The sequence below is a fragment of the Drosophila melanogaster genome, chromosome 3R (genome assembly GCF_000001215.4).
Source record: "Drosophila melanogaster chromosome 3R".
Taxonomy (NCBI): Eukaryota; Metazoa; Arthropoda; class Insecta; order Diptera; family Drosophilidae; genus Drosophila; species Drosophila melanogaster.
The window spans coordinates 16737951-16759971 of record NT_033777.3 but is presented as its reverse complement, the minus strand read 5'-3'; the positions used below and the strand labels follow the sequence as shown (position 1 = coordinate 16759971).

Below are 22021 nucleotides of genomic sequence, written 5' to 3'. Positions count from 1 at the left end.
AGTCTTTCTTTAAGCAGACCCATCAACGTCAACCAGACGGCAGTTATCAAGTCCGTTTGCCATTCAAGAGGAACTTTGACCCCAGTATGACGCTCGGAAAATCTCATCAGATCGCCCTGAACAGATATCTTCAACTCGAAAGGCGCCTTCAAAGGGACCCAGACAAATGGATCAGATACTGCAAAGGAATTGAAGAATATTTTCAACTAGGTCAAATCACGTTGGCAGAGACGAGCGAAAACTCAACCATAACCACGGATTCCTACGGTCGGCATGTTGCATCATGCGTGCTACCACATCATGCAGTTTTCAAAGAAGAAAGCCTCACCACAAAACAACGTATCGTTTTTGACGCATCGGCCCGGACCTCAAATGGCAGATCGTTAAACGATGTACTATGTGTAGGTCCCACGCTGCAAAATGATCTGCCAGCCGTTCTCTTGAATTGGAGACAATATCAGTTTGTTTTCACTGCCGATATACAACGAATGTATCGCTGTATCAATGTCCACCCTGATGACACGCAGTACCAGAGGATTTTATGGCGGGCGGCGGATGGAGTCATCAAACAGCATTGCTTAACTACCGTCACGTTTGGAACAGCGTCTGCACCTTATACAGCTATAAGAGTCATCCATCAAATAGCTGAAGACACACAGACAAAATATCCTATGGCATCCAACGTTCTCAAAAATGAGATATATGTCGACGACATTCTCTCAGGCGATCATTCACAAGAGGCAGCAATACGGAAAAGTTTGCAAACTATGCTAGCTTTAAAATCCTCTGGCATGGAGCTACGAAAATGGGCTAGTAATGACCAGGATCTGATGGCAACGATACCTCTCGAGCATCGATGCAAGCAGACATCCCTCAGTTGGGACAATGCGGACACCATCAAAACACTGGGTATGTACTGGTTGCCCAAGCAAGATTGCTTCACTTATAAATTACTAGCAAATACTCCAGCCGGTATAACAAAACGAGAAATCCTATCGACCATAGCACGTTTATTTGATCCTCTTGGATTAATCGCTCCAGTTGTAATTTCAGCAAAGATTATATTGAAAGAAATCACACTAGCGAAGCAATATCGCGAGGACGGATCGAGTACCTCACTGGATTGGGATGAGCCAGTTCCCAACACCATTGCCGTCAAATGGCAACAATTTCGACAGCAACTAATGAAGGTTAAGACGATCAAAATACCACGCAGCGTCAAATTTACGCCACTATTTAGTAGTGAGATACAACTGCACACCTTTTGCGATGGATCCTCCAGTGCTTACGCAGCAGCAGTGTATGCACGCACCCAACAGTCTGATGGGACTTTCTATACAACGCTCATCGTCGCAAAATCAAAAATTTCGCCAACCAAGCCGTTAACAATACCGCGCACTGAGCTATGCGGTGCAGTATTAGCTACCAAACTCACCAAATGGGTGCTGGAGAATAACCGATGGACCAATGCACATATATCTACCTTTTACTGGACCGATGCTACCATTGTTCTGCACTGGATTAAAGGAGACATTACTAGGTGGAAAACGTTTGTAGCCAACCGAGTGTCTTACATTCTCGACCACACCTCAGCGGCTCAGTGGCACCACATAGACACATCGGAAAACCCAGCAGATTGCGCAACCAGAGGCTTACCACCGAGCCAAATACCTGATATTTGGTGGCATGGCCCATCCTGGCTATGCAAACCACACAATATTTGGCCAAACACGCAATCACAATTGCTCAATCCAGAAGAACGGGATCTGGAGGCCAAATCCATAAAAATTAGAGCCTTCACTACCTTGTCAGACACAAAGGATTCTATTATTGACCGATTCTCGTCGTATACAAAACTGCTACGTGTCACGGCATACATGTTACGATTCTGCCACAATGCTCATGCTCGAGCACAACGAAGTCACGGATCACTCTCTCCTGACGAGCTGGATGAGGCCCTGTGCTGCATAGCTCGCCTTGCACAATCCGATACATTTCACGCCGACATCCAAGCGCTTAAAAGGAACAAGCCGTTACCACCCCGTAGCACACTTTCAAATCTTACACCGTTTCTTGACAACAATATCTTGAGGATTCGTGGCCGTCTCAAGCATTCAAATCTCTCTTTTTCTCGAAAACATCCAATTATATTACCTCATTGTCACCTATTTACAGATTTGGTAATTCAACACTCTCATCAGCTCACTCTACATGGCGGCGCTCAATTAACACTGGCTCACATACGCTACAAATTCTGGATTCCCAGAGGCAGACAAGCAGTCAGGCGAATCATCCGGAAATGCGTCACATGTTTTAAGGTAGCTCCAGTCGTAGCGAAGCAATTGATGGGTGACTTGCCATTACATCGAGTCAACCCCCCAACTCGTCCGTTCATTACAACAGGAGTTGACTACACTGGTGCGATTGAACTTCAAGCCGCGCGTGTACGAGGATCAACCACCTACAAAGGCTATGTAGCCATTTTTATATGCTTAGCAACCAAGGCGGTCCACTTGGAAGCCGTCACTGGACTTTCAACAGAGCACTTCCTGCAAGCATTTACGCGATTCACCGGACGTCGAGGACAAGTTCAACATATGTATAGTGATAACGGCACAAATTTTGTTGGCGCGAGTACATCGCTTAACCAGCCCATCACTTGCAAGGCAGCCCTAAACGAATCGACATGTCAACATGGGACAAGGTGGCATTTCACACCTCCATATTCTCCCAATTTTGGTGGCATCTGGGAGGCAAACGTGAAAGCAATGAAGCATCATCTTAAACGGATCGTCGGCAGCCACAAGCAGACGTATGAGGAGCTTACTACAGTTTTGATCAGGATTGAAGCATGTTTGAACTCACGTCCACTTTGCCCGCTAACCGCCGACCCTGACGATTTAGAAGTACTAACTCCAGCACATTTCTTAATTGGTGACGCACTACTGGCACCGCCACAAGGTCGGCCGAATAATAAGCCTTTGCGTGAACTATTTCTCGCACAACAACACATGACGCGACAATTCTGGTCTCAATGGTCTCGTGATTGGTTATCACACTTGCAAACTCGGCCAAAGTGGTGCCAAATCAAAGATAATCTTAACATCAACGACTTAGTCATTATAAAGGATGATAATCTACCACCAGCTAAATGGACTATAGGCCGAGTCGTCGAACTGCACCCTGGATCGGACTCGCTAGTCAGAGTGGTTACATTAAAGACGAAATCTGGCATTCAAAAGAGGTCAATCACAAAGCTTTGTCCACTTCCGATTTCAACATAATTATGATCAACACACGGATCAAGAATCACAAGGAGCCTTCATGCTGGACGACGCATTGGCGGGCGGCATGTACGGATTATGAGCGGAGTCACCCGGTGCTTCAGCTGTCTTAACAGCGGATTAACATTTTATATATCGATGCTAATTGAACTGAACTGTATTCTTTCTTTCGCTCTTGTAATTTTGCGGTCATAGCGATCAGACGTGATTTTTGTATATGAAAAAATAAATGAAGTTAAATAGTGTATATATGATTCTTATTTGCGAACCCCATTACAATGATGTCAAAGCAGTGAGGCATCACAACTATTCAGACTGAATTTATGACTCTGGGAGAGGGCTTGTGTAATTGCCACGCAATGCTGCATCCGCATCCGCACACAATTTTCAATTTACAAAAATTAAAAATAAAAAGAAAATATGAGACGTACGGCGGAGGAAAAACAAACAAGGAGCCGAGGTGTCCCTTTGGCACGACACGTCCTTTCGACCGGACACATGTGGATCGCCGGCGTGGAATGTCCTTTTAATGGACTCTGCACTCTCACACTGCCTTGCATCCTTTCGCCGCGTGTGCCGCGCTGTTTGATTGCCGTGAATAGCTGGCTGCAGGATTCCGATCCTTTTCTTTCTCTTCCTCACCGCCCTTTGTTCCATCAACGCAGATGTCATATATTTCGCGTAGTCCTTTCAAGCAATTATGGCATGGTAAAAGCACTCGTACAACAGTTGACCAGCTGGGAGACCTCTTACGGTCGAACTGAAAGAAATTTTAAGTGAGTTTTGTTCTCACAATCGATTCTTAGGATTAAAATATGTTTTTTTAATTTAAATTTCCTGTAATGGGTGCCGCTAATTTACAGTTTTTTTTTTTTTGGCTTATTCACATAAATAATATTTTCTTTTTTGTTGCTACAGCCAAAAATAGAATTGATATGTTTCTACGTTTTTTTGCACACTAAGCGAAAACATAATCTTAAACAAGCTTCAAAAATTTCTCTTCTGAAATCAATAGAATTCCTTTAATAACTTTATATATTAGGACATAAACTATGTAACTGCTAGATCTACGATATTGCCTTTGCCCTATAAATTTTCACATAACATGCTAAAATGTCACACAAAAGTCGCCAGAAGTTGTCTTGAGAAGGGCTAGAGAAGAGCTTAATGCTGCCTTCAAAGTGCCACGGATGATGCATGGTACAGTTAAGCCAAGAGGTCGAGAATGGCTCTGGAGGACCAAGTGTCAGTGGTGCCCCCGAAAACCCCCAAGTGTAGTCCATTGGTCCACAGATGCGATGGCGTGGCGTCAAATGTGACGCTGAATTTATTACGGGGGGCTATATTTATGCGCTTATCGCGTTGCCAGTGCTGGCCTTAGCACGTTGTCAAGTGTTTATCTTGGCCTCGGACCCGAGACCCAGCGCCAATACCACATCCCCAGTGTCGACCCGTATCCCCAAAGTCGGAACCCAAAAACCAGATCCCCGGCCAGACCGAAATGAAATACCAAAAAGCTTAAAATTGAATTTATGGCTGCACCTAAATCATGCGTCGAAAAAACAACACAAGTTACGAATATATGCGAGTGTTTTGGGCGCGAGAGTTGGTTGTTTTTGAATGAGCCTGTCGCATGATTTAGGGCCACCGACTCGCTGTCGAAAAATTTAAATAATAAATATTCCATAGTTACACAAGCGCACAAAGCCAGAAAATGGTGGCTCAAACCCAATTTCGATTCAGATTCAGAAGATGCGGCCAATTCGTAAAATATTCAAAGCGAGCGCGACTAAATCAAAACGTTGTCGAAATAAAACGTTTGAAAATTGAATTTGGTACGGGCGAAATTGAAAAGCATTTGTAACGGAAATGAAAATCGTTTGAGGGTGGAAACGAACAAAACTCAATTCACTCTGACTCTGAATTTAAATTAAGAAATTTATCTTTTCAATGGCCTTTGTGTGTGTGCGCCTTTGTTGTTGGCCCAAAGTAATTTTTTCCAGCATCTCCCACCTTTTTGAGATCATAAAATTAAATGAATTCAATTCCTTTGTTTTGGCAAGCGTATTCGCTTCGACTTCTAAGATTGCTGAAATTTGATATTCAATACGTTGTTGGTTTTTTTTTTATTAAATTCTAAATTTATTTGCGCTGAAAACGAGTCTCATGAAGTTATTAAAATTAGTCTGGGAGATATATTAAATCGCGCCGTTTTGCACCTCTTCTAACAATTTGTACTCGTGTGCAGGGCAACAATTTTGAGCGGTTTGAAATGGCTTTTATGGCTGACTTCATGGCTAATAAAAATTTGCATTGTTCGGCCGGGTAGTATATTTTCGATTCTGTTGGTCGAAACCAGATCGGTTGTGGCCATGCCTGCCGCTTTCATAAATTAGCAAGGCAACTGCCATGGGAATTAGCATATGAAATTACGCTTCTTAAAGATAAATACCTTAAATTGGTTGTTATTTAGAAGTCCATAACATAAATTCGAAAAGCAAATAATGTCATTTATCAATGGGATTACGAATTTGGGGCTGCAATAAGTTCACAGTTTTATTGTTCTCTGCGCATCTCAAATGAATCGATTCGACAATTTGTCGTTAAACATATTGCAATCATGTGTTAATGAGTAATCCCTTATTTTATATGCATTTTGTGAGTGGGTTGTCGCTTTTTGAGTTATATATATATTGATAAATTTTAATTTACATTATAGAGAAGTAGTTTTAAATTTACCGAAAACTGTAATTTTTCTAAGGAATATTTTCTAATGTCTTCTTGAACCAAACATAAATATATTTATGGAATGTGAATTTAGTTCACTTAGAATAGGTTCATTAATTTCCGAGCCCATTTAACACTTTCCATTTAATTTTCAATTACAGAGCACTCACACAGCCAATAACCAGTCCGGCCGCCAGATTGCCACTCCAGGATACCAAATATTACACAACTCCAGAGGACTGTTCTCCATTTTGGGCACATTTAAAATTCAGAACGCGTTGAGGTGAGTCCACATGTAGCATGTATTATATGTGTGTTGTACATTATTTATGGGAGCTTCGGAGTCCGTAATCAAAACTGGGTTTCAGATGCTGGTGATATGCGAGCCGAGAAATTGTGTCAGTGGGCCTGTAAAGGAAAGGGTGGCTAAAGGATACATTTGGGCCAGTTGGACAAAGGCAAAGCCCTCGGCCAATTTGTGCCATGTGTGTGCGACGTGTCCCTTTCGCCGCTCGAGTGGCACAAATGAAAGGGGCCAAAGCAGACGGCAAAAAAACCAGATATCGAGATACACCGTTCCAGAACTGACCGAACTGACCGCCGGCCAATGACCGGACTCTAAAAGGGCCTGAATTCCAGCTCGAGTAGCTCATTTGCATTTTCCGGAGCGAAGGCAGAGAAAGTGTTTTCAAATTGTCCCCGTATGTCCTGTATTTTGGTCTTTGTGAGTTTTTTTTTTTAATTTCAGTTTGCCAGTTGGTTTGCTGGTTTTTCTAATTAACGAAAGAATTTTACCATTTCGTAAGTTTCATTCTCTTTGGGTGTTATTTATCGTTTTTGATACCGCCCGACCTTTTGACCTCATCGCTATTCGCGGGGGTTGGACGAGTATCGTCCATTGGTGGATGAATTATGCCCAAACAGCGATAGTCATCTAATTAAATGAGTTATGGTGCCGGCATAGTGCCGAGTATCTGGCTTTCGGATAAGCGTTTGCCGCCTAATCCCGCCCGTGGCCAAAACCCAAAGCCCAAATCGGCCCCACAGATAGTGAAATAGTCCGACTTGGGCTCAGGGGATTTACGAGCATGCATTTTGCATAGTTTGAAATGGCTCCAGGCACAACTTGGACACAATTCATTTTCCGGGCCACAAATCTCTCGTTTTGCATTTGGCGGCCATTAATCATGACTAAAAGGGGAGTAGGTTTGGGGGAAATGCTGTTTAAAAATTTAATTCTTTGCAATCGTAGTGGAAAAAATCTCAAAATTTAGAAAAACTGTGATAAATTCACTTACAAAATGTGCGGTAGGTTTTATATTATATAGAATATTATAGCATATATGGTTAGTGCATGCGATAAAATGTACCCACTGTACTTTGAGTTTGACCCGATAAATGCAAAGGCTTCTCCTGGACGGCGAGAAACGTCCAGATTTGGGTTGCCGTTGAACGGCATCCGGATTTATGCACATTTTATTGACCAGCTCAGAGGGAAAAAGCGGACCAGAGTTGAGAGCTGTTTGCTGGGCCAACAGCATGTCCAAAAGTGTTTTATGGCCGTTGTGGGCGCTCGAGTGGCCATTTTGGGTCGATCCGGGAATATGGGTATATACCCGGGCACCCACATGCACTCTGGACTTGTCCGACAAGCACTTCTTCCCGAGGAGATGGGCAGATGAGGAGTTGAGCAGACAGGGGCCCTGAATGCAGATGAGCGTGGCTCTGATGAGTGTTGTACTAAATACTAAACACCCGCCAGAATTCAGTTTTGCACCACAGTTAGCACTGATTTATGGGAGTCGAATAGGGTTTTAAGTGGGCTTTAAGCTAAGCTAGCAATTGGAATTAGTTTAAGTAGCCGGCGGCAAGTCAACGACCTGCGACAGTGCAGTTCAAAGTCAAAAAGTCAATTATACGGATACCTAAAAATACAACAGCGGGTGGAGTGAAAATCTCGTTAAAAGCCAATAACAGACGCCATTAAATGTGCATGAAAATTAAATGAAAACGGCTTGATGATGAGGTTGCCTGCGGGAGGAGGAACTCGTAGCAGCCACGCGACCACTTGAACTTGGGCGGGAATATCAGTATTTGTGTGCAGTAATTCGAACTGACCTCGTCGAGCATTCAGATCCAATTGGAGGGCAAGTTCAATGGCATTGGGGATTCCAGGGGGAGTGGGGATCGAGGGCCGCAGCGAGATAAGGGAACTTCGATAAGTTTAATTTATTCGACCCCACTGCCATCTGTTGCGATATAACCAACACTTATTTAATCAACGCGATAGGAATAGGCTCGTGCTGTAATTATAGATCGGATTAAAAACCATCGAACATGGAGGCTCAATTCAAAATGAGGTAAATGAAAAGCGAAAAAGGGTATTTTCATTTTATACGGGACCTAATTGATGTACTCAAAAACATTATTGGAAAATTAAAAAGCCTGCATGAATTTCTTTTAATACAGCTTGCATAATTAATAATGCAAGTATATATCAACTTATGAGTGCGGGAATGTGTTAGTTAATTTCTAAAGAGTGCTGAGACTTAAAAGTCAAACCAAACTTTTATATTTGAATCGATCATCTCAAAAATATTCATTTCTGTATTAAAAATTCAACAGGGAAGTCATCTTAATAACAGTCGCAAGCTAAAAAAAAATAGTTAATATCTACACTTAAAATAATGAATCGCATTCTCGAGAAGGTGATTCACCAGAATGGAACAATCGTGGATCGCATTCTATCGGAACATACTATTGGGTATGTGGTGTCCGATAACACAGCCAATGCGGTGGCCGAAACATCCTTCGATAACACAAGTGCCCAGGCGATCCTGAAGCACTTACATGGACTCCTGGTGAGCACCTGCCAAAGCGTAGTCCGGGACATTGACCCGTCCAACAAACTCTGCTTCATGCGCCTGGGCACTCGCAAGTTCGAGTATCTGGTGGCCCCAGAGGAGTACTTCACCATTACAGTGGTTCAATGAAATGACAATACTGACTAATGCTACAAACGATTCATGCGAGTTGAACGATTCCGGAAGAAATACAAAGTTATTGCTGCAAAACCTAAAATTAAACTAGAAATTTTAGAAACAATTTCCTACAACTGGGTCAAGTTTTTAGGAAATTGGTTCCTAAAATCTGTAAAATGTAATGTTACGAAGACAGCAGAAAAATATCAAACAAAAATATAAGATGATATTAGCGAATTAACATTAAATTGTTTTTTTTTTTTATTAAAATTGGGGCCTAAACAGGCTGGAAAGAAACTTCGCCTAAAATTAATATTAATATACAGACAAATAGGATTTGAAAGTAAAATGTCGATCAACACTAAAACATTCAAAATGGGGTGGCCAAGATCTTGAACCCTTTCAAATGCAAAGCAAACACAGGAAGAATTCTTAAATCAACAGGGCTGCTCGAAAATCCTTTATAATGCCCAAGCGACTTTCCGATCCTGATTATTTATGATATGGCTTCATCGGGCCTGGAATCTATCTGTGAGAATGCGGCATCTAATGCGATAATTCAAGAGATTTACTTCTGTCAACATGACCATTTTGTCCGCTGGATTGGGTTTTCAGGGTGGAATTGTATGGCCTTTGACCTTTTTCCTTTTGCTTCGACCATCTTGCTGCCACAATGGAGGCTGCCTGCTATTTTAATTTAAAATGGCAGGACTCGTAACTCATTTTTACGACGCACCCTCCGGGCAGATGAATGTGTGTGCGAGTGTATCTATATCTTGTCCTATTTTTACGGATCCCTTGCAGGGGTTGCAACAATAACTTATCTGCCCTTTTTTACCCGGCTTTCAACCCGAGTTCATAATCACCACGAGACGCTCCTGGGGTGCTTTGTGCCCCGGCAGCTATCTTTAAGCAGTTTCCATTGTCTGGCGTCGTTTTGTGGTGCTGGGTAAATATGAAATTGTACAAATTTGTACTGAAACTTGATTCAACTATGTCTCGGGGCACAATGGACCAACATCGATGGTGGCAAGGTTGAGCGATGCTTTCCCCCCAGAACTGCGCACTTCATTTGAGGCAGCGTGAAATGAAATTACTCCACGGTCTATTCCCGGTGACGACTTTATTCGTGCGAAATTATCAATGCCCGGGCCAATTTGAAACACTTTGAATTAAATTCGAATAAAACGTTTTCCAAGCCATCGTGAAGAGGATGTCCACGGCCAACTGCTCATACATCACATTTTATGAAGTCGTCAAGCGGCTACCGTTCCCATATCATGGTGTTCACCGTACGGGTGTGCCAACACGCTCTATGAATTCAATTAAGTTGTGCCGCACACCTGAAAGTGAAGTTGCAACACGGCAAAAGCATCGAGTGTGTTGAATACTCAAGCGCAACATCTGCCAATTACTGTTGAATATCTACTAAGTTGTTATCAACTTATGGTCATGAGTTTTATTCAAAGATGTATTTGAAAACTACGAAACAAAATTTAAGTCATCTTTTCTCGGTTTGCATTTGTAAAACAGTACAATATATAATATACAAACGTAATTCATTAAAAATTCGGTCACTTCATATGTTGTATCGACTTTTTTAACAATTACCATTTTCATGAAAATACACATTCTTAACAGTAGATTAACAGCTTATAAACGTAGAAATGTATGGAAAATCTTATTGTGCATGATATAATTATAAGATTTTTAAGTAAAAATCTTTTCATATTAAAGAAAGAACAATTTTGTAAAAATGAATTGAAGTTCTCGTGCCATTTCTTACATTTTGCGCCGACGGGCTATCAAAATGAAAAGAGTGAGAGGAACCTGAAGAATCGGAATCGAGGAGAATGAGTGCCTCGAAATACTCACTCAAACGAAAAGGCCAAGCCCATTTTCTTGCTGGTGGTGGTGATGAAATGCTGGATTTTTTCTGGCTCGTTCAACCACCGCGCCACATTTCCAGTTTCGACTTGCTCCGGCGCAGACGTCGCTTAAGGGGCGGCGGATGAGCGATATCTGACAAAAAGGCCAAAGACAAACAAAAGCAGAGGCTAGCAAGCCAAAAAAAAATATTGTAAATATTTCGAAATTAGATCAGTGAAGATTTGAAAAATATAAAAGAACCGGAAGAAGATAAATCTACAAAGCTACGAGATATAAATTCGTTTAAATATTAACGGAAAATAGGTGGGAAACGCATATTTCTTACGTCAGATGGCGGCACTGAGTTGCATGCGCCATCTATGGATTCGGTTTTCATAGTTTTAGAGTCATCTTGTCGGTCCAGTTTTAGAGCCACTGTTACTCCTTTGAAGTTGTTCTATGTTACATAACATAAATATGTTAAATGAAATGTTAGAATTAAAAAAGGTGGGCGAATATTTTCGCTTTTAGCTTGTTACGTCCTTTCTTAAACACAAAAAAATTACCAAAATATAAATAATCCTTTTAAAAATGAATATTAAATAATTTCTTTTTTATAAATTTGCATTGCTTTTAAGTTTAAATAAACTTAAATTAAATTTCGCTCGCTTTAACTAATATCTTTAACCACCATACATGTTATTTTTTTAGTAATACTACTTAACCCCAATGAAAACTTCAATGTGAAACCCTTCAATTCATTCATATAAAATTATTTCCATTTCATGAATTTATTTGGCAATCAATATACTTTAATTTTCGTACTTACCTTCCTTTTCAACCAACCTTAGTTTTCGTACTTACTTCCTTTCCAACCAACCATTTTTAATTTTTAAATTAAATTATTAAATTTTAAATAAGACATTCCAGTGTTTTCTTGATACTGCCTATTTGCCCATTTTCCGCTCCGGTTTACGATCGACTGGCAACTTGTTTAGGGGTCAACGGAGCATATTGCCAATCAAAGACTTCAATTCAATTTCCCCGACTTGCCAGAGACGATAATGGCAATGGGGCATAAAGCCAAGTGCGGGTGTTGCAGTGCAAACGATTCCATTCAAAATCGGGGCAATCAAAGCATCAAGATGTCAGTAAATGCGGTTAAGACAACAAAATCACTTTGAGCATCGTTAGGGCCACGATTCCAGCTCAAAACTGGTGGAGCACTGGACACGCTGAGGGGGGAAAACATGAAAATCATCTTTCAACGCGATGCGCTTTCGACATTCGCAGCATACAGCCATCGCCATCCGCTAAAACGGCTAAAACAGAACACCAATCGCAATCAGGGGAAGTGGGCGGTGGGGCTGCAAACTGAAGTTGTTGGCTTCGAGTTGCACATGTGATGGGCAGAAAATAAACTAAAAAATAAAGAAAGATCCAAGCCATAACAGAGACAGCCAGCAAGTGCAGAGAAAGGAACCAGAGGAGGCATTGACTGCTTTTCATTTGGCTGCCGGCAATGTCCATCCAGTCGGGCACCAACTGGTTTCTTTGGAGCATATCTTCCCATCTCCAGCACCCATCATTTGAAACTCGACCCATCATCAGGGCTCCAAGACTCGGTAAAGTGCAGTGCAAACCAATAAAAGCAGATATTTTTTAAAACCTTGATTCTAATGCGAAATAAGTATATCACCTATTTATTTATTTTATGTTTCTTCAATTTTAACAGTTCTTTAATTCTAACTGGAACGTGTATTAGTGAATGTTTAAAATTTGCATGCCACATTTACTATTCAGGACGGAATTGTGTTTGTTTTGGGCCTCTCAGTGCCCATCATGCAATTGAGCACCACCCACTCCACACAGACCCCTCCACCACCGCCCCGAAATCCTGCTCCCTATATCCATGGATTCAACTTCATCTAAGCTGATGCAACACCGATACAGAAACGGTTCCATCGCTCTACGGTCGACAATTGCCGTCTCTGTCTCTGTTCGTGTTGATGTCCCTTTCTCCGTCTCATTGTTCGTCTCGGTTCAGTTTGGCTTGGTTCCGTAAATTACACTTTTGATTTTTAGTGGCCGTAAAATAATCGTAAATGTCGTGGTTATTGCGACCGAAAGTGCCCATTTTGAGTGCCCCCCTTCGAGCGCTTCCCCTCTAACTGATATTTTCGCTCAGTGCAGCTTGTCGATGTCGGTTGGGACGTGCTGCCACTGCACAAACAGCACGAATGCCCCCCAGTGCAGCCAAGTGTTAGTCCGAAGCCAGATCAAAATTATTTCCAAAAAGATAATCAAAACGCATTCTGCATTAAATTTGTCAACTTTTTTTTAATAAATTAAAAATATTTAAATATTATTAAGAGAAGTTATAAAGACTAATACTACGGCAATATAGCGTTAAGAAAATAAAACAAAAAACTACATATGTATTACTGTTATATTATCAAATTATTTACTTTATTTTGTATGAAAACCATACAAATATAAAACGGGGATGAGAAAAGTTGAAATTTCTTAAATGCGTTATAACCATAATTAGTTTGTTGACGGTAATCAACTTAATATAAAAATTTTTACATTTCACCCAAAACCCTTTTAGTTACATATCTGGATAGGTAGCTAACTTGGCATCACCAATACCCTCCATGTCTTTCCTTTCCCCCCTTTGCCAACTGTTTTGACCAACTCGCTAAGCAAGCTGCACTTGTTGTTTTTAATAAGTTTCTGGCTGTTGGCTGATTGTTGTTGTAGCTCTGGCTGGCTTTCTTCCTTTGATGTTTCGATTAAGTTCGGAGTTCGCGTTGCCGAACTGGTTGGTTAGGTCCCCTTTCCGTCCTCTCACCCCCTTCTGGGAACCATTCCCATCAGAGGGAGCATTTTGGCTTAAGTTTATGGCCATTTCGTTCGTTTCACTGTCTTTGCTTTTTGGCGCTGCTCCTCGTTGGCTTCATTTTCTTGAGCATTTCACCCATTTGCCATTTACCTTTGCTTATTTGGGCTTGTGCTGGAAATTTTCTCACATCGCCGCTCTGACGCAACTGGTTGCCGATTGGCCCGCTCCACTTCACTCCCCATCGTTCCGACCAACTCCCTATCAGCCTATCCACCCACCGCTCGCAAATTTCGAATTTGATTTTATTGTTATGATTTCAATTGTTTTCGCAACGTAAACACTAGAGATTTCCAAAGCAGACCATGTCGAGTTGTCGGTTAAATAATTTTCAATTTTTATTACCCTCCGCCAGAGAGGTTTTGCATTTAGCGCATACTGTTCGAGTGACTCAGACCAAGGGGCTCTGAAAATAAGAAACCACAGTTGGGATACCCAACTCTCGAAGGAACAATCCAAATCTATCTAGCATGCAAAAATTGTGGTATTAATCATTGCCTCAGTTGATGGATATGTGTTATTAGAAAAACTTGCAAATTTTCTTCGAGAAATGTATTGATTCGGTTATTTGCTCGCATAATTATTATCGATCTTATTAGCATTCGCAGACATTTTGCCACAAACATGTCACATTAGAACGCCCAATTTCACGAGAACAATTATGACCTAGCACCGCCGAAGGTGATCCTAATAATTGCACCAATATGCTTCGGTAATCGTTTTGAGGCCAGACTCTCCCAGGACTCGAAGGCCGCCTTCCCGAAACTACAAAAAAGGTATAGATTGTAAGGAAGAAACCCAAAGTCGAAACCAAATCAATTCATAAATCATAAAAATGTGTCATAAAAAATATTGGTGCCATAAATGGGAATGGAAATGGTAATGCTTCCTTTCAACATGTCCTCGAGAGCGTAAAAAATGCCAAGCGAAAGATACTTTTTGGCTGACCTTAGGAGATTTGTTTTGACTCGTTGTTATCGCATCTCCGACGAGCCTAAAAAGGACACCCAGGTATTGTCTATTCGATTATAGCCGCCTTGGTAATAAATCATAAAAATATGCCTCAGATGCAGCCCAGATCTCGAATGGGCCTCGTTACACGGTGGATTCGTAAATCCCCTGTAAAATTGGTGGTGCCCCTCAGTAGGTACTACGTGTATATGTTCCGTATTCGGATGATCGCGCCTTCGAGCATCTGATAACAAAACCACCGGCATGGCCAAATGCCCAGACAAACAAAAGGGCCACAAACTTTCTCTTTTGCGCCAGCCGATTCGGGCCGCATTCATCCTTGCCAAATATGAGAATTTTGATTTATTTCCCAAAAACATATTCCAGCTGAGGTAGTGTTTGTTTGGCTGTCAGTAAGAGGCGCCTGAAACTATTTTCCTGTATCTGCATTGCCCTTCTTGAGTGTCTTATTGTGTAAAGAATTCTTTGTATTTAAATGTATGAAATTAACTTCATTTATTTAATCCATTTTCTTTTACACTAAAGCACATTATCACTTCCCATTGGACCGAGATGACTTCATTTTCGTGCCATATGCCTGTGCCGGTGCTGTACTTGTGGTTCCACCCGCTCCTCTTAAGTCGCTGCCATGATTTACTACAAGCAGATGATTTAATATAACCGCATATCTGGATATAGAAACACGCACACACCCGGCCAGAGTGCACTTCAGATGCATTCGACTGTATTCGACTGCACTGGAAACAGGAACCCGTTGAACTGGCCCACAAACAGAGGCAGACACCCCACACATGTTGTCAGTGAAGCGTCCGTTTTGGAGGAAAAACGGGACGACTGTTAAAGGGCCTCCATCTTGAAAACAGACGCCTCTAAGAGGCGGCTCCGCAAGACGATAACTCAATTGAATATTTCAACAAAAAAGCAATTTACAAATGGGTTAATACTTTTAACTATACTAATACTGTAACTAAAGGGTAATTTAAATATAATTATAGATTGTGATCGGCTAGAATTTAAAATATTTCCTTCTATTTATTAACATTATATTATGATCGAGAAAATATTTAATAAATCGTTTCTCCTGGGTTAAAATCAAAAAAATTTCATATTACATTATTTCGATTTCCTTAGCTATCAACCAAGTTAACTAGTGGAATAGTTGGGGAGAAATTGTTTACATTTGGTTGGCATATGGGTAGAAATTGGTTTTGAAAACAAATAAAACTAAACAAAATAAAAGCCATCAAAATGAACTTCTGGCAGTGCGTAAATCTAGGCGTCAACGAGCTGCGACCTGACCGAAGTGCTCATCAAGATGCTGGCCAAATCCGACGTCAAAACAAATCGTTAAAAGGCCATAAAAGCCGTTGCCATATGCAATCACTGAGCCCCGGCGAAGGCAAATGCATTCGAATAAAATTTTACCGCCATTTCCTCGGGCATCATCAGCGTCATGAGGAGCATCTCATCACATCACATCAAACCAACGGCGGCAGCTTCCGAGGCACCTCGTAAAAGTAATGATGTCTATGGGCCATCAGCATTTGTATCTACACGAAGGGGATATCACAATAATTATGGCATACGTCACGGAACTTGGGTTTTATGTCTCTTATATTGATTGTCATCGTGTCACACTAACAGATCGTAAAAAGGTCGTAAAGTCCGCCGACTCAAACTCGAAACTCACTCACGCCGAAAATGAACGAAAACGCATTTGAGTGAGGCACTCAGGATCACAAAGGACACTCGAACCAACTGGGTTGGATGCTGAGACTGAGGACGTTCGGATCGCTTTGAGTGAGTTTCAGAAGACTATTTTTACCATCGGATTTCAGCCACTCAAGTGGCGGTGGCGTCAAGTCGTAAAAAGAACATAAAACTTCGGCCTGTGTTTTGGTATTAACCGCAATTTGTTTATATAGTTGTTAAAATGCCATTCTATCTTGTTCCGCTCTGTTCTGCTTAGCATTTAATTGCCGACTGCCGGTTTTTCTTTTTACGAGCCAATAAAATTTATTTTACGACAATTTAAATGGTTTCATTCTCTACTTGGTGGTACGACATAGGTACGAGGTCTAAAAGCAGCAACAGGTTCTATCGCATCTTGTCACACTACTTCAATGTTTGCTTTTTTATTAGCCAGCCCTAAGGCTCACTAATCCCAGACATATGTCAGTCACATATGATTCGTTGTGGGTGGTTCTGAATAGTTCAGATAATATAATCTACTTCTACTTTGCGAAGTTTTATACATAAGCTAATCATTATACATAAGCCTATATTAAAATGGTAATTTGTTTTTAAATTGTAAACATGAAAGAAAAGATAGCGTAAGCTATCCCTGTATATATAATTAATATATATTCTCAATGACTCAAGTTGCAATTCACTGATATTTAAGAAACAAATACCCAATTTATTCTGTTTATATTTTCCATTCAGCTATATTTTAGGCAAGATGTCCGAGCCATCCCCAGCACGATTCCGGTCATAATTCTTTTGGTTTGATGACCGCATTCCCACCTCCAAAACAAACGGCTAAGGCGCCGCGGTAAAAATTTGTTTGCGACTTGATGGCTTAATCCACCGCAAAGTGGCTCAGTGGTGCCTGGTATGGGCTCATTACGGGTCAGAAATCAATTGTGGTCCGAAATCGCTGTGAACCAACTGCTTATGCAAAGCATGCCATTCAAACAGAGCAAAACAATGGAGAGCGAAAGAGACCAGGCCAAAGAAATTCGTCGGACACAATGAAGACATTTGCTGCGAACCATACTACCTACTAATCCTGGCAATGAACCCTTGACTTTTGGCCGCAATTCATCAAACAATTGGCCGACCATTTGCATGCGGTGGTTGGCAGCTCTTCATTTTAAAACTCCCTTTCCCGTATCTGCATCCTAATCCGGAGGACTGAGGATTGCGGATTGAGGGCGACTAATTGAGCACTTTTGTTTGAGTGCCGTGCTGCGCGGATTTCGCCTACTTGTTAGTTGCTGCCCAATAACATCGCTCTCCTTCCTCATGCACTGCGGAAAGGATATTTGATTTTAAATAAAGCCTCTCAATTAATTGTATCCTAAAAATATACGAAATTACAAAAAAAATATATATATTTTTTTTAATATATTTATAATAATAAAATAATCCCATTCAAAGGGTCTATGAATGTAGTGTAAAGTAATCGAAGGCTTCTTTTTCAGTGCACCATTATTAGCTGGGGCGGTGTAAGCCTGAGCGAAATCCTTTTTCACTTTCCACGGCCTGCGAAAACGTGCAAAGTGGGTGTAAACGGATCGAAATGATGATTGTTTATTGTAATTTTTATGACTGCTTTGCACACAAACACGCCAAGGCGCCGATGATTGCACTCCAGGGGTAGGAAGGCCAAAAGCCGGCTGCCTTTGGCCCGAACTAGTGGGCCACATCCAGCGACTGGCCAACTTTAAGGGTGTGGGTGGAGCGGAGGCACCAGACCCAGCCATGTCCTACGGATAGACCAGCGAACGGAGTCTTCAACGACGACAACTTGAACACTTGAAAACTTTCTAATTAAGCCATTTGCCAGATAGATATTGATGGTGGTAAGTAATGTGAATGGGCGGACCCAATGACAGTAATATGAACATCAAAATTACAATTGCACTTCATCGCCAGAAATATTATGTTTCAAAAGGAACCAATTCGAGTAGAAATATAAGGTTATATTTTAACAAAATAATATATAGCTGTAAGTAGATTTATATTTTATTTATAATGATTTTGGGGAATTAAACGATAACCTATATTTTCAATCATTAAATACTTGTGAGTCCCATAAAGTAAACAACAGCTTATGGAAACCAATAAAGTGCACATATTCTTCATCCAAAAACATTATATTTATTTGAACGACCGGAGCAAATGACCCTTAATATCACGTCTTTGAGATCTGATTAAATATTTTGCATGCTCAAAGTTGGCGAATCAATGGCTGCTTATCAATTTCAATCAATTTCCCCCGAGATAATTCACTTCTTAGACACACGTTACGAATCCATCAGGCCGATCTGCCAATCAAGTCCATATTGTACGAGTTTCTATCGTGAGTGTGGCCATAACATGCATACAGATGACCAGATGGGTGGCACTCCACCTGGCTGCAGCATCGGATGGTAATGGATATCGGGTTCCGGCTGGCGGGGTGCCATAACACTAATACGCAACTATTACCTGGGACTGGTTTGCTTTATGGCCAGAATCGCTGCGGCCGTTTTTCCCGGCCCACCGATGGGGAATAAATTAAGCCAGCGTTTATGGAATGGCGCTGGGGGCGGTTATGATGCATTTTTAATTGACGTTCATTTGAAGAAACGCGAAGAGCGCTTCGATTCAATTATGCGCTGCTGCCTCGCCGCTCAACGAGCGGTTGCAAGTCGTCAGTTGGCAGTTGGCTGTTGCCGGTTGCAGCTCCGTCTGCAGCTATGTACGTCTCTGATTGTATAGACCATAAAAGGCGCTCGCAACGGTTTTGGGCCCAATTGCCACTTTGTGTGCAAATTTGAATTGTGGAAATGCTGGGCATAAAAATGGAAAATCGCCCGCTTCGCAATTGTTGAGCCATCCCAGGTACACCCAGAAAAAAGTCTTGTTCTTGATACTTATCATACTTTGCAAGCCACAATTCATATTGTTTGAGTATAAGTACGGATATGTTAGGAAGTTGGTAATTCGATTAAAACCAACGACTTTGGAAAAAAAAGGATTATTTTATTTTATCATGAGGACACTTACATATCTGAAATGAAGAAAGTGTGCTGCGAATACATTTATTTGCTTTAGTCTATTGAAATCCTTTTTTCTGCGTGTTTGTCCTGGCATTGGTATCTCGCGAATGCAATCTGCAAACATTTTAAGCGTTGCAGCTCGTCAAGCTGCAATGGCAATGGCAGCCACTCCCCCACCCACACACGCCTCAATTACCACCGGCACCGCCAACGTTGGTGGCACTCGCTAACGAATATGCACGCCCAATTGTTGCACATTGCGGCTGAAGCTGCCCCTGCAACTGCCCCTTGGGTGTGCATTGGGTCGCATTTGACAGCCGGCGGTGGATCGTCAGTCGGTGGCACGTCAACTTATTCATTAATTCATCAAATCGAAGGAGCCCGCTTTGGAATCCCCTCACGATTTATTCGTACTAACGCAATCGCTTTGGCAGTCGTCGTCGATAGTCTTAATTGGCTTCGTTTCGATTCGATTGTATAAAATAATCGTTAGGAAACGTGTTCTGCTTAATTGGAAAATTTGTATGTCTTGTCCGTAGGCCGGGCTTTTTGCGTTCATTGATTTTCCAGCGGACTCGAGCTGGAAAATGCATCGAGTTGTCTGTCCAGGTCGCGAGTCGTCCTATAAATTCAACTAACGGTGGAACGACATTCAAATGAGACTTAATGGTTGCCTAAATGACTAGCTTCAAGGATATTTAACTTCAGTATTTCAGCTGAAACTATAACTTGTATCTGTTTAATTCTACGCAAGGCAAAGAAACATTTGCTATAATTTCATTAATTAATAATAACATAATTTTACATGCGATTTAATATTACTTTTTAATATAGATTATAATATATATATATAAGTCCCTTCGAAAATATATTAATAACAAGATGAGAATCTATATTAACAAAATTGAATTGGCCTGAAGGTGAACGAAATGTTAACGTTTTTTTTTAGAACTTTCGATTAAAACAAACGCTATGAGCCAAATTCAAATTCCTATTGATTTTGCTAGCTCAACTGTAGTTTTCTGTTCGATTTTCGACTTGCACTGACACATGTTTAATTTTAAGCGGGCTTAAATAGAATGAATGGTTGTGCCCACAATGAATGGGCACTAAATATTCAACTTTGTGCACCGCACTTCTCCCTCCAATCGATTCACCTGAATTTGACGACACTTGCACACAAATAGGCCTTAAGTTTAAATCCGCAAATATTTATAATTCCGTATTAAATTCATAATGCAGAATGTTTAATGCATAAATACATAATAAAATTTTACGACTTTTACCTTATCTTGTCAGGCAAAAACAATAATAAACTTTCATTTAAAAATGAAAGAGGAAAATTTTTTCCGTTGCTTCTGCAGCGGTCGGCTCAATTTTACGAGTATTTTATTTGTGCACGTTGCATTTGCCGTTGCAATTTCTACTGTTGTTGCTGGCTGTGCCACTGCTGCTACTGCAGTTGCAGTTGCAACTTGCAACTGGCAACTGGCAACACACGTGCAAAAGGGCAGGCGCCACATGCAAGCGCCAAACAATTTGTCATTTTTTGCCATTCGAATGGGAGTCGGAGGCGATGATCAATGCTTTGAATTATGATGAGGATTTATGCTTGACACTGTCGCAATGTGGCAGATAGTGCCGTACAGTCGGACAGCAGATGGATGAATGGATGAATGGGTGGATGGATGGACAAGCATTTACGGCCCTTTCCCGGTTTAGCTCGGTTCGGTCCGCCGGCGCTAGTTTTATGGCCACCATTTCCCCTCCAGAGGCCGACGAAGCGTCGTCAATGGAATGAAAACGAGCTCCAGGAGCGGTTGGAGCGCCATCCTGCACCACCCCTTCTGCCATCCTCCTATGATTTATTAAGTGTTAATAAAGAACTTAAATCCGTTGGATTGCATTGCGCATTCGGACCTCTGTTTGTGCTCTTATTCGCATCTCTGTTTGCCATGGCCCTTGCTTTCGGGTCAACTGCCACTCCCCAAGCCAAACCGAAAACGCGCCCAAAAAACACGCTGCGTGGCCCTCAGGATTTCCTTATCAATGCGTTCCATATTCGCGGCGCGCCGATTTCATTTTGCGCTCCCGCCAATTTCGCAATAAAATTTCGCCAGCCTGCAAATTAAAATTGCAATGTAATTGGTTAATCCATGCGTACATTATGACCATTGTAGCCGGGGCCATTCAAATTTGCAGAGGAAGTGCGCCCGGTAGTTTCATTTCTGTTCGCTCCTTGGTCCATTTCGTTCACTCATTGTTTCTGGCTCATTTTTTTTTTTTTTGTGGATTACATTTTTCATTAAATTTTTCGGAAAAGCGTCGGTGTGGGAGGTCGCACTATATGGGTAGCTATTATTGTTTGGGGGCGGGGCTTTATTTCAAACTTCTCAGGCTTTAGTTTGGCTTATTTCAAAAATAATTATTGGCATAAATATTTACAAAAGTTCTTAGACCCCAATTAAAAAAAATATCAGTGAAAATAGCATATAAGAATTCGAAGAAAATTAGAGG

The 22021-nt window shown here is 41.3% G+C and overlaps 1 protein-coding gene and 1 long non-coding RNA gene across 5 annotated transcripts in view, besides 1 other annotated feature; both read left to right on the top strand.

The window, feature by feature from the left end:
- Positions 1 to 3597: part of a mobile genetic element that runs on past the window's edge.
- The window catches only part of lncRNA:bxd (bithoraxoid), a 31065-nt gene extending 13218 nt beyond the window's left edge, over positions 1 to 17847 (top strand). Inside the window, exons 1-3 of one of the 4 annotated variants that reach the window (NR_002033.2) lie at positions 7763 to 8371; positions 14363 to 14539; positions 15261 to 16061. This is a non-coding gene — a long non-coding RNA (bithoraxoid). Of the gene's footprint in view, positions 1 to 6172; positions 6295 to 7762; positions 8372 to 13585; positions 14540 to 15260; positions 16062 to 17180 lie in introns of those variants that run through there. The other 3 variants (NR_002035.1, NR_002034.1, NR_002032.1) reach the window with 3 other exon arrangements.
- CG31275 (uncharacterized protein) lies at positions 8638 to 9231 on the top strand. Its single transcript, NM_169732.2, has one exon. The coding sequence runs from the start codon at positions 8699 to 8701 to the stop codon at positions 9002 to 9004; it is 306 nt and encodes a 101-aa protein (NP_732175.1). The 5' UTR covers positions 8638 to 8698; the 3' UTR covers positions 9005 to 9231.
- Positions 17848 to 22021: the final 4174 nt, after the last annotated feature.

Excerpts from the sequence above, each read along its gene's own strand:
- CG31275 (NM_169732.2), top strand. The coding sequence starts at position 8,699 with ATGAATCGCATTCTCGAGAAGGTGATTCACCAGAATGGAACAATCGTG.